This window comes from Chroicocephalus ridibundus, chromosome 2 (genome assembly GCF_963924245.1).
Source record: "Chroicocephalus ridibundus chromosome 2, bChrRid1.1, whole genome shotgun sequence".
NCBI classification, from domain to species: domain Eukaryota; kingdom Metazoa; phylum Chordata; class Aves; order Charadriiformes; family Laridae; genus Chroicocephalus; species Chroicocephalus ridibundus.
Window position 1 is genome coordinate 123,239,810 of NC_086285.1, and position 12,513 is coordinate 123,252,322.

Genomic DNA, 12,513 nt, shown 5'->3' on the forward strand with positions numbered 1-12,513 from the left:
CAAATGGAAAAGATAAATGTGTGCCTGCAATCTCAGTTCTACTGCATCAATTTCAACTGTTTTCTAGCTTAGTTCTTGCAAAAGCTGTTATTTCTGCTGCTTACTGTAGTGTATTAATTACTTCATATTGCATTCTCTAAATCACTGGGAGCAACTTCTGCAATTTATTACCCAGGGATGACTGAAAGTTCATAGACACACGGTAGAGCAAAGGGATAGTTTTACCATGTCATAAAATTAATTATATACGCTGCAATTAAAGATTATGTCTTGAAGTTAGAAGCTGATAAATTACTCCCTCTGCTTTTAATGGATTGTGTATTTTTTCATGCAGAAAATATTAATATTATTGATAAGTTTAATCTGCAGAAAATGTTTAACTATAAGCACAGCTCTTAAACTGTCAGATGTGTGCTTAGTTTGATGTGCTTTTACAGGGAGTGGTGCACAACTGTCTCATCGCATGACCTACAGCAGCATTGGGAGGGTTGAAGAAACTAAATATTCACATTGCAGCACAGGTTATTACCTTCTTAACTGCACTTATATGTAGTCAAAGGTAATTCAAGCAATAAACTCTTTTTTTTTTTTTTTTTTTTTGGCCTTGTTTGTTGTGGGAGTTGAACTTGGTAATGTCACCATTTGCCAGCTGGAAGCAATATGCTTTAGGAGTTGACCTCAAGATATTCCACGAAAGGAGGTCAAATCCTGTTAAACAGGGCATCTATGCTTCTCTTAGTTTAAGGTACAAAGCTTTACGGGGGCTCATAGATAAAGACTGTTTTAACTGCCAGTAATTCCGTTCTTACAATCCCGGTTGCATCAAAGGAGGAAGCACCATCTAAAGAACATTATTTGGGAAAACAAAGCTTTGGGGATTTCCCCCTTTAGATAGGCAGGAGATTTGAAAAGCTAAAATCCAAAAGAAGAATCCGACTTCACAGACCTTCAAAGGTCTGGTTGAAAAAAAAATAAATCAGTTTTAGGGAAGCTTTACTTGATACTGGTAGTCTCAGCAATTGCGTTGATCATGCAACAGTGGTAAAATACGTTTGTGGTTACTGGCACACAGTGAGAATAATACATTACATAAATCACAGATGGTTGAGCTAGCATGTTCATAAAGCGCAATTTACTCTGTGAAGGATTAGTGAATTCTAGTTTTAGTTGCTCCAAAATTAATTTAGCAGTTAAGCAATTGCACTTAAAAGTTCATCCCTCTTCTAGATAGTCCTTGGTAGGATTAATTCTTAAGTGCAAGTCATTTACTTGTAATATCTTGAGCACCAGAATAATTTCAGGGTGTCTCCTTGTATGTTATAGTATTAACTCATGAGAATGAGGGAAGAGGTCAACTTACTTTGCTATCCAAACCCAAAATTAAGTGTCGTGGCTGGTAGTGTTCATGTTTGAAATCTGTATAATACTAATAATGATTTACAGGGATTTTGTACAAGCCAATTACAGGGGTATTTATTTGTGCCTACTTCAACAACATCAGAGATGTCAAAACTGTGAGATTTTTTTTTTTATCATTATTTTTAGTTTAGCTTTCACCAGTGGTGGAGGGAGAAGTGGGAGAGAGGTTGAAGGCAGAGCCTAGTAAAAGCTATGTAGTGTGTTGGCCCAGTGGTCTGCAGAGGCAGCGCTGGAAGGGGATTTACACGTGGTTCAGGTAGCAGATGTCTGGTGGAGCTTGGTCCTAGAAACCTGCACACCAAATGCCCTGCAGAAAGCTTGGCACTTCTCCTTTGAACCCAAATGCCAGCAGAGCTGTGGTAGCAGTGGGAACCCTGGACAACCATACCAGAGCTTAATATTTTATGCTACAAAAATACACAGCTGTGTTTTAGAGAGTGATGCACCAGTGAAAGCAGCTAGCATGGTTGCCTGTTGCTTCATCTGTTGTCACATGCTTGTTTACAACCGTGGGGTAAAGGTGGCTTAAAAGAAATGTTGTCTTGTACCCCTGCTCAGTGTTGTCACCTTCCTGCCAGGATGACTGGTTCAGGGATGGAGTGAGGCTGGCTGCCTGCCTGGCAGCTCGGTGGCCCTGTCGTGCAGGCTGTGCTCTGGTACCTTTGCCCACAGGTCCTGGTATGGTTGCAGTGGTTGCACAGGCAGTTGTCTGTGCTGTTTCTTGTCCTTTCCCAGGTATCACACCATGTGCCTTCAAAATGCCTACTGAGAAGGCCACTTTCAAAGGGCCTTGCTCTCTGCGGGAACAGGGGGTTGGACTTGATGACCCTCATGGGTCCCTTCCAACTTGGGATGTTCTGTGATTCTAACATGTGTATATTAAAGGTTAGAATAAATAAGCTAATGACAGGCTGAGAGAGTTGGGGTTGTTCAACCTGGAGAAGAGAAGGCTCCAGGGAGACCTTAGAGCAGCCTTCCAGTACCTGAAGGGGGCCTACAGGAAAGCTGGGGAGGGGCTGTTTGCAAGGGCATGTAGCCATAGGACGAGGGACAATGGTTTTAAACTAGAGCAGGGTAGGTTTAGATAAGACATTAGGAAGAAGTTCTTTACAATGAGGGTGGTGAGACACTGGAACAGGTGGCCCAGAGAGGTGGTGGAGGCCCCATCCCTGGAGACATTCAAGGCCAGGCTTGATGAGGCTCTGAGCAATCTGATCTAGTTGAAGATGTCCCTGCTTGCTGCGGGGGGGTTGGACTAGATGACCTTTAAAGGTCCCTTCCAACCCAATACATTCTATGATTCTAGGAAATGTTGCAATACATAAATCCAGTGTGTATTTACATTTGGTTTTGATGTAAAAGAGAGAAAAGTTGATGCATGACAGAGTTCTTGTTCTGTGTATCATACAACATCATTTGCGAGTAGAAAAGACGGTGTATTGTCGTCCCTCTTTAGCTAGCACAAGACCCTTCCCATGAGAGTGCTCTCTGGGTTAACTTTGCGTGCCTTGGGCAGCCAGGCTTGTTTAAGTGTGTACTGCAGCCTCCTGTTCAGAAACAGCAGCTATGTGTTAGGAGAAGTTTCCCCTTGTTTAATCCGGCCGTTTTCCCTTCTTCCCAGACCTGTCCTCCGCTGAAACCCGTTGGATGCTGAGTGCCTGTCTCCTGCTGAGTCACTGCCTGGCTCTGCGCTTGGAGGCTGCTCCGGCCCCCTGTCAGGAGGGACTGTGTAGTATTACAAAATCTCATTTGCCATTACGTTATGCTTGGAGTAAATCGCACTGTGACTTTAGCCTTTCACCTCCAAATGTATGTATGTCGGGGGAGGAGGGGGGGGGGGGTGGCAAAACCCCGGATAGGTCAAAACCAAATTCATTTGGTGACTTCATCTGACTCCAGCTAGCTGGCTCTCATCCCTGTGCTGCAGCTCCCAAGCCTGCCCACAGCGTTTTCTGGACTTAAAAGGCGGAAATGGCAGGAGTCCGGAGCAGCGGGCTGCCTGCCCTGACAGAGCTGCTGCTGGGCTGCAGCGTGGCTGCTCTGCCGGTGGGTTTATGCCTCCAGCATAGTGCCTCGGGTGCCCGGCAGCGTTGGTTTTTCTTAATCGGGGTTTCTGATTATTTTTATCCCTTCCTCATCGGGGGCAGATGTTTCCCTGGTGTAGATGCTCTGGTGCGTGGGTGTATCAACGTTGTTCTGCCTTGGGAGTTGACTTGCTGCTCTCTCAGGTGGGCAGTGGTTTTGGGGACAAGCTCTCCTCAGCTGCTGCCTTCATTTTCCAGTAAATCCACATTTGCTAAAACACTTGGAAATCTACTGCCTGAAAATACAACTACTCATCCACAGGCAATAGGACAAGAGGAAATGGCCTCAAGTTGCGCCAGGGGAGGTTTAGACTGGATATTAGGAAAAATTTTTACACTGAAAGGGTTATTAAGCATTGGAACAGGCTGCCCAGGGAAGTGGTTGAGGCACCATCCCTGGAGGTATTTAAAAGATGGGTAGACGTGGGGCTTAGAGATATGGTTTAGTGATGGCTTTTGTCAGAGTTAGGTTGATGGTTGGACTCCATGATCTGAAAGGTCCCTTCCAACCCAGGCCATTCTATGATTCTATGCTCGTCTAGCAGGAGCAAATAATAGGAGGTTCCCCTGTTACTTGCAGAACCCAGGCCAGGAACTTAGGCTTGCTAGAACGTGCTGCCTCTCAAGGCATCCTTTCTCCACCATGATGAGTGTACTCAGCACTGCTGTTACCTTGGTTTATGGTATGTTTTTAACCTCTTAGAAATCCTTCTGTGATGTCTGCATGTATGTTTAGTAATCTCTTATTTTCCGTTAGAGGAAAAAAAATAATAAAAGGATAATTAAAGCTCCCATGTTTTTCTTGGTGAATTGAGACTTTGTTTCACAGAAGATTAGATGTTGGTTTGTTCATCAGCTTTTTCAAAGTGTTCTAGTTACAGAATGCTCATAGATCCTCTTCTGTTTTCTAAAGCGTAGGTGTTTCTAATTGCTTTGGCTTTACTATATAACATAAGTCTGAGAATTGTTTTGCTCTGAATCAACTTTTTTTTTTTACCATTCCCTTGTCTGTTGTAAAAGGTAGACTAGTTGCCAGTGTCTATTGTGAAAATTTTACAGGTTGAATGTCTTCCTTCAGGGCATCGGAGCAGCAATTCAAGTTTAAGATCTTGGAGTTGAAAGCCGGGGGTGGGGGGAGGGTAATAACTGTAAGTAAAAGCAGTTTATTTTTTTAACATTGCAGCCATGCCACACTTATATTCCTCTCATTCAGCCCACTTCAAAGGTTTTTGTGGTTCTCCATTAATAAAATGCCTTCTTAATTTGTAGTAACGTTCATTTTATACCGAAACTTGTGCATCCTTTTTCCCGTGTTAGCGAGTGCCTGTGCAGCACCGAGCACTGCTGTCGCTCTGTTGGACTCAGGTGCGGTTTGAGGGTGCCGTGCGCTGCTGTGGTTCACGCCTAAGTAGTCGGAATGAATATACCATTGTGGAAATGGTGGCGGCCAAAGAGTCTGAATTGCTTCCATTTTCTGTAAGCTGCCAGTGTCTGCCTTTCTTGAACCTCTGTCCTTTGTCAAGAATGTGGTGGGGGGTTTTTTTGGGTTTGTTTTTTTTTTTTTTTAGTTGAGATTCATTTACTCATAGGAATTGATAAGGAGCCTTTCAGGATATGCAAATACTTTCAGTCACTATTAAGATATCATGTGTTAATGTTGCATTGTACTTTTGGACTCAAAGGTGAACCCTGAAGGGAAAAAAAAAAAGTGTTAGTATTGCTGTGGAGACGTGACATTATATATTACATTGCCATACAGTTTCAGTGGCAGCAGGAGGAATGAAGGCGGGAGAAGATAGTTGGAAAAATAAAAAAAAAAAATCTTACTTATGCTATGCAAATATGACTGGCAGATCAAAAAAAGTCAAATTCAAGCTAGTCAGTGAATGTGGCTTGTCCTCCTCAGGTGCCCTAAAATATTCCAAGCACTAAATAATTTTCTTGGAATTTCTAACTGTTCTTCTGATTTCAGTGATCTACCCTAATTTCATAAGTGGTTAGTGAGAATACACTTAAAACTATTTTGCAAAAAGTATGCTGTAGACAGTGTAATGCATTGCTAGTTATTGGGCCATCTCAGAGGGTTTGGCTCAAACCGTGTATATTGTTCGAATACTTCTGATTGTGTTTTTCTGATTTGTGGGAACTGAATGTCTGGAAAAGAACCAGTATTTTTTTGCCTCGCAGATACTACGATTCTGGGGTTTTTAAATTTTTCTAAAGCTGTGTGTACCACAAGACAGAATTACCACCAATCTTTAAGTTATTCAGATCTGGGTCTAAACCAGTCCTTGAGACCCATCATAAACATTTATGTAGGTCAGAACATCCCAGTGTTGGCAGGCAGCCTCTAATTTAAAAGAACAAAACTTAAAACATGCCTTAATCCAATCAAAGGAAATCTCTAGTACTCTAAATTCCCTTGCATTTAAACAGGGAACTGTGATGAGAACAATAGGAAATATGCTGTTTGCTGTGTTAAATGGTAATCCTGCAACATTGAAGCAATCAAACTGTACATGGATTGCCTTGGTCTTGTCTAGACGTATGCTTCACAAATCATTTTAGCTCTTCCAAGTCAGATCCACGTTGTGAAGCTACAATGGCATTCAGGAGTCAATGAGGTATGTGGATAACAAAGGATTTTTAACAATTCAGGGCCACTTAGTAACATGAGAACAGCGCACAAGAGATTTGACATTCAGCATCTTAAAAGGTGTGAAATTCCCCCAGTATTACAACCAGAGGAATCTTTTCTCCTCCTCTTCTTTTTTTTTTTCCATGGCAATACCTCATTCTGATTAATCTTGAACCGATTGAGTTTCTGATTAGCTAGAGCCTTTATATTGCTTGCTGCAAATATCGCTCCAGTTGCAGCGCTCTGATGTGAGGGCTCTGGCTCTGGCTGTTGAATTTGCTGGGGGAGCACAGCGTAAGTCAAAAGGGAGGGTAAGAGCAGTGGTGGCAGAGCTCTGCTGGGGCTTTTCCTGTTAATTTTCTGTCCTCAGGACTCCTTTTGGTAAAGACGGCTTTGAGCATAACTGGCCTCTAATGGCTACAGCTAAGGCTGTACACGGTGAATGTTAAAGCAGCAGGCAAGGTCCGGCTGCAAATCACCTGCCATTTCAGGGTGACAGGAAAGGATGAATTTTCCTTCTACGGGGATGCGGATGCTGAGGCTGGCAGGGCTCTTCCTTCAGGGATTTTTGTTTTGCAGTAGCTTTCATCTAGAAATCCTTTCTAACAGGAGCTACAGCAGTCTCAGCTACATCTTAGCCTTTATATGCTGTATCTTCCGCTTCAGTAATTTTTTGTGTGGTATCTTTTGTTTTACTGACAGTATCTACCCCGATGCTATCAGGTGTCAGCTTCCAGAAGGTTCGTCTTTGTATTGTCACCCAGGCTTTCTGCTGCGTTTAAAAACTTAACATCATATTGTGCCTAATGGTACAAAACGTGAAGGCCTTGCAGGTTCAGAGGTGGTGGCATGTCTGAGCTTTTACACCGCAGATAGATTCATTGCTGCAATCCTTCCAGTCTTGCCGTTATTACTGGTTTGGCGTAATACAGCTTCTGCTGTCAACAACTGTTAGCTTCTCACCAGAAAAATAAATATGCCTCTTGCAAAACTGTCCTTAAACACAGCTGGATAACACCTTGTAACAGCTGCAGTTATCCATAGCAAGAGCAGTGGAAAATGCCTAATAGCTGAACGTTCAGTGCTGCAGGTAATGCCTTAAATTAACACTGCTTTGGGTGTAATGTTTACCATTGGACATGCTGAGCCAGTATATTTCTGATTGGGGAAACTGCTTAAGCATATATGTGTGATTTTCAGCACCTAACGAATCCTCTGAACTCAGGTCTGTGGTGCTTAGCTGTATGCCTGTGCCGTGTTTTTCTGAAATGTCCTGGACTAATACGTAAGACTTCCCCATGGCTTGTTTGTATGTATTGGGGATTTGAATTTCACTTTCTTATGAGTAAAACAAAGCAGAGGCCTTTGTGGTTAGGCAGTGCTGTAACAGCCAGAGGATTTTGATTTCCACCTGCGTGCTGGGAAGTGGCGGATGTGATGTGCTATCTTCAATCTGCTTTTAGTTGCTGTAGAATGGCCAGGCATCTCTACAGAGGCTGGAAGCTCAAAGATCTCAGTGAGGTAGATGCTGATTTTCAGGCTTTTATAAGCCTCATCGCAGCCTTATGCTTGAGAGCCTTCAGCCTAAACAAGGGAAAGCCTAACAAGTCAAAAATGTAAACAATGTTATTGGGAAGAAGTAGTGTATGAGGACATACAAATAAGTTGTTAGCTACTTGGCCATTCATGGAGTACAGCTTGTGAGTCTCCACCTGTCCAGCTGTTCTCTTGCCGTTGCCTTACAGATGTTTATTAATTTGTGTTTGGAATCTGGATCACATTTTTCAAAGCAGTTCCAGACGTGGGGAACTGGGTCCTGGAGAAAACCCGGGCCTAGCTGTGGATGTCGAGCGCTGGGGTTCTTGTCCATCGCTGACCATGGCAGCTCCTCTACCTATGCCTGCACGTTCTTTTTTCTTTTTTTTTTCTTTTGTTTTGTTGTGGTTTTTTTTTCCCCTGAAGTCTGTGTGGCAAACAGGATATGTGTGTATATGAGCACCAAATTAGAACATGCTTACTGTAAAGGAAACCTTTCCCAGCTGAGTTTATTTAAAACGTAACCATTAGGAGGAGGGTGGGGGACAGAAGAAGCAAAGACATGGTGAACTCTTTTGAGAGACGAGGCTGTGGAAGATTCAGACATATGCTAACAAGCCACTGAGAATAAATGGCAATGGCATGTTGTTGATGCTTTTTAAACAGAAATTCTGATTCATTTTGCACATATTAGTTTAAAATTGTATTGATCGTGCTTATCTGTGTGTACAAATGTGAAGCTATTGTCTCTAACAAATAGCCTGAACTTTCATTTGACCCATAGACCATAATTCATGTGCAGACACAACATAAGTTATATTACAGATATCCTTCAGGGTATCATTGTAAAACTCAAGGTTATTCACTTACTGTTTCCTGAAGTAGAGTTCTCCATCCCATGCGTTGCAGCAGAGGAGGTGGTTTGCTTTCCCGTCACTCACAGAGGATAGGTATTTGTCTTTGCCAGTTGCTTTTGGAAGATGATGATGAGGGAATTTCTGCTTCCTTCCTGTGTGTGGATTTTCTTGATCTTTTTAACAGAGCAGACTCGCTGCTTTCACTACTGGTAGCTGATGGTTGTTCTGAGTTCTGCCTGGCTCAAGAGGACAATTAAAATTCGGATGAAGTAGTGGCAGTTGCAGATCAGAGTAGCTTTATTTCAAGCGTTAGCACCTAAATATAAGTGTTCAAGGCCAGGCTGGATGGGGCTTTGAGCAGCCTGGTCTAGTGGGAGGTGTCCCTGCCCATGGCAGGGGGGTTGGAACTGCATGATCTTTAAGGTAAGGCCCCTTCCAACTCTACCCATTCTATGATTCTATGAAATACCTTTAATTTCTTCAGAAGTGAGTGGACTGTTCCATATTGGTATCTTGGTTTTAATATTAAACTCACTATTCTGAATCTGAAGTGAATATTAAGACACTATTAAGCTGTTACTTCAACTGATTTTACGAACAATACCGAAAATGTTAGTTTAATAGTGACGGTGGCGGTATCTTTCTGTCAGTTTCTTACCTATATAAAAAGGCTAGGAATGACGAAGTAAAACCCATACTAACAGTGATGGTTGAAACTTCAGATGCCATTAGTGACAAAGGTGCTGTTTGCCTTTATGCTGTGCTTAGTCCCTTCCATCCTGATGTTGACGTTAAGCTTTCACGGTTAGCCATTATGGTGTGGTTTCAAGAGTAAAAGGGCACTCCCTGTTTCTAAAACTTTGTTCCTAGCGCTCGGTTCAATCCAAGCACTCAGTGTGTGCCAAGAAAACGACCTTTGCTAACTGTTAGAGTGAATACAGTGCTATGTTCATACAATTAGCTGTGCTGTCCGGGAGCCTGCAGGAAGAACTGAACAGACTGAGGGCAGGCTGATTTCTTCCATACTTTGGAGGTGCCCGTACAGAAGTGGGTAAGGGGCAGCCTGGTTCAGAATGAATTGCTGGCAGTAGTAGTCTGATTAGCAGTGCATGAACTTTTTAAGCCTACTTTCCCTTACTGGTCTGTCATTATTGTCTTTTTTTAAATTTTTTTTTTTTTCTTACCGGGCAAATTTGGAGATTTTATGTTTCGGATCTTAAAGTAGATGGGGACAATTTGAATGATCTTCTGTGTTTGTGAAATTTGTTTTGTAGAAAGTGACCTATATTATGAACTTTGTCATCTTGTATTTTAAATATAATCCCTGCTGTACGTACTTACACACTTGTGTTACTGTGACAAGTTTCATACTAGTGGGTTTTTTTTACACTTTTTGTCTGGGGTTGCTCCAGCACACCTTAAAAAATGGATGGAGTTAACCTGCAGTTACCTGAACTTAACCTCAGAGAACCTGCAGTGTTCTCTGTAGAATTGTCTATCAAGCTTCAAACAGTTAACATCTTTGCAAGTTGTCAATGGAAATAGTCCACGCGGATCCCACAGAGGAGATCCTGCTGGTTTTCACTGAGGGAGAAGGTTGGGGTCCAAGGCTGAGGTGGCAGGGCAGTGAAGTGTTAGCTACAAGGTGTCACTAGAGACGAAGGTGTGCAATCCCCACCAAACCCTTTCTTTCCAAGAATAATAGCGCAACTTTGACTATTACATCATTTCTGAGATACCTCATACTCAGATTGTTACTAGTGGGCTTCCTGAAGCCCACTAATCTGGGGAACATTATTACTCTTTTCATGAATGAACTCGACTCTGCTCTTTGAAACTATTGATGAGATGAACTTGAATATGTTCATCTTTTCTCTTGGCAATGTCTCGCAATAGAAAGATGTGAATAAGGTAGAAAAACGGGAAATAAAATCAAGCAGTATGTGTTTCCAGCCTATGCGCTTGGGAACTGATGATAAAAGCTACTATGAATTAGACCTACTTGCAGGAAGGGACAGTAGCTAACTAGGACCTATTTAAGATGATGAGGCTATGAAAATTTTCAGCACAGAGTGCCATCTTCCAAGGTCTTGGTGAAATGTTATTTGAACACAGTCTGAAACTGTTTGGTTGTGTTCAAGGAGGACTGCTGGCATGACCAGTAAGTGAAGATCTGACTTTATAGGAGACTCAGAGGATTGATTTGTTTAATCTAGCCTACCTGGGCACTGGGACAGACTCTTGAGTGCTGTCCCTAACGCAATATGAAATCGGCTCTGGGGAAGAAAAAGCCATTAGAGCTGGAGGATGATGTTGGCAGAAAAACAAATGGGTTTAAGCTGAGACGAAGTGTTCCTAATGACTTGGAAGAATTGGGCCTCCGCAGCAGCTTTCCAACCAGACGGTTGGGAGTGCAAATGTCAGTTACTTTCAGGATAGAGGTTGGTAAATTGATCAAAAAGATTATCTGGTATTCACTCTGACTATTAGGAACTGAATTAATGATCCAAAAGGCCCCCGTCCCAGTAAGAAATCGGCATTTGACTAAGTAGAACAGCTAAATCCTCTAGAAGTTATCTGAAAATTAATTACTGGTTTAGGCAGTCTGATCATCCTGCATTGGCTAAAAAATGACACATATATGTCAGATCACTCTATTTGTGCAGCATTATGTGACGAAATCCCAGATTTCTGATCCTGTCTGTGTATCTTTAGTCTACGTCTGATCCTTTTTTTCCATACCTTATTAGCATTAAGCAGAATGCTGTACGCTTATGTGTTCAAATTCACAATGACAGCCGGAGAAACACATTCATAAATTCCAAGAGGACATTGAGGAGGTCGTGTATCATCAAAGCATAAAAATTTAGCCTCTTTTCTCAATAAATAAGAGAAGGTTGTGCAGTGATGCAGCTTTTCCTTATATTTTTTTTTTTTAACGAGAAGTGTAAATTCATTGTATTCAGAAAACAATCATCAAGATGTCAAAAATATTTTTTGTCCTTTTTTTTTCTAGTTGGGGAATGGCGGTCAACGTGTACTCTACCTCTATAACCCAAGAGACTATGAGCAGACATGACATCATCGCATGGGTTAATGATATATTAGCTTTAAACTACACAAAAGTCGAACAGCTCTGTTCAGGTAAGAAAGCGCGGTATGGTCTACAAATGTTTATTTTAAAACCACTTTAAAAGTCTGATTTGTTGAAAATCTTTTAACTTTGACATAAAACAGTTACTCTGAGAAAAGAGACTAATATATGTGCAAAGGAAGCATTTTTCATTCAGGTTAATCATGGAAAGATGAGGTGCCTTAAGAAAGCATAACAAACACAGAGGTGAATGGGACAAATGTAGCAGAAGATATGTAGAAGTAATAAAAAGGTTGACTAAGCAAGAACAGAATACAGTGATAAGCCTTTTTGTTTTAAAGCTACCTGGGTGGTATCTTTTCAAATGGTGACTGGACATCGCTGAAAAAGAGACAAATAGAGAACCCTCGCCCTGGGTGAACAAAACTCTCCAGCACCTTTTCCTTCTTGGTAAGGGTCCTCAAATCCCTGCTGATGTTTGCAGGAAAAGAGCACAAGTGTGGCTGTGAAGAAAAACACGGATTTGAGGAAATGAGCGTTTAGCTGCTGCGAGGGCTTTAGACGTTTGTCAAGAAAAGCTGCCTGTTTCTCTTAAAATGTAACTGAACTCTCGTTGTAAGTAATTTGGTAATGAGCCCTGAAAAAAAGGGTAATGGTTTGAATACTTCGGACACTTTGGTTAATCAGAGTGGCAACTACAAGATACGTGTTAAACAACAGGGCCTGTAACTAGATGATGACTAGAAATGACACAAACAAAGGCTGATGTTTCACTGAGAATACACATCCCCCTGGGGAGTGATTCTTTCTGATTTCCTACTGTGATTTTTAAATTTGGAGATGTTTGTGTTGGAGGAGATCTAACTTAGATTGCTACTTCCAGAC

At 41.9% G+C, this 12,513-nt stretch overlaps 1 protein-coding gene across 4 annotated transcripts in view; it reads left to right on the top strand.

The window, feature by feature from the left end:
* Window positions 1-12,513, top strand: part of MAPRE2 (microtubule associated protein RP/EB family member 2) — a 104,299-nt gene that overhangs the window by 53,339 nt on the left and 38,447 nt on the right. For 3 of the 4 annotated variants that reach the window (XM_063326833.1, XM_063326832.1, XM_063326831.1), the window contains one exon: window positions 11,551-11,678. The exons of the other annotated variant lie outside the window; for it this stretch is intronic. In XM_063326833.1, the coding sequence (XP_063182903.1) occupies window positions 11,558-11,678 (121 nt within the window). In that variant the 5' untranslated portion in view covers window positions 11,551-11,557. The remainder of the gene's footprint in view (window positions 1-11,550; window positions 11,679-12,513) is intronic. 4 annotated transcript variants of the gene reach the window in all.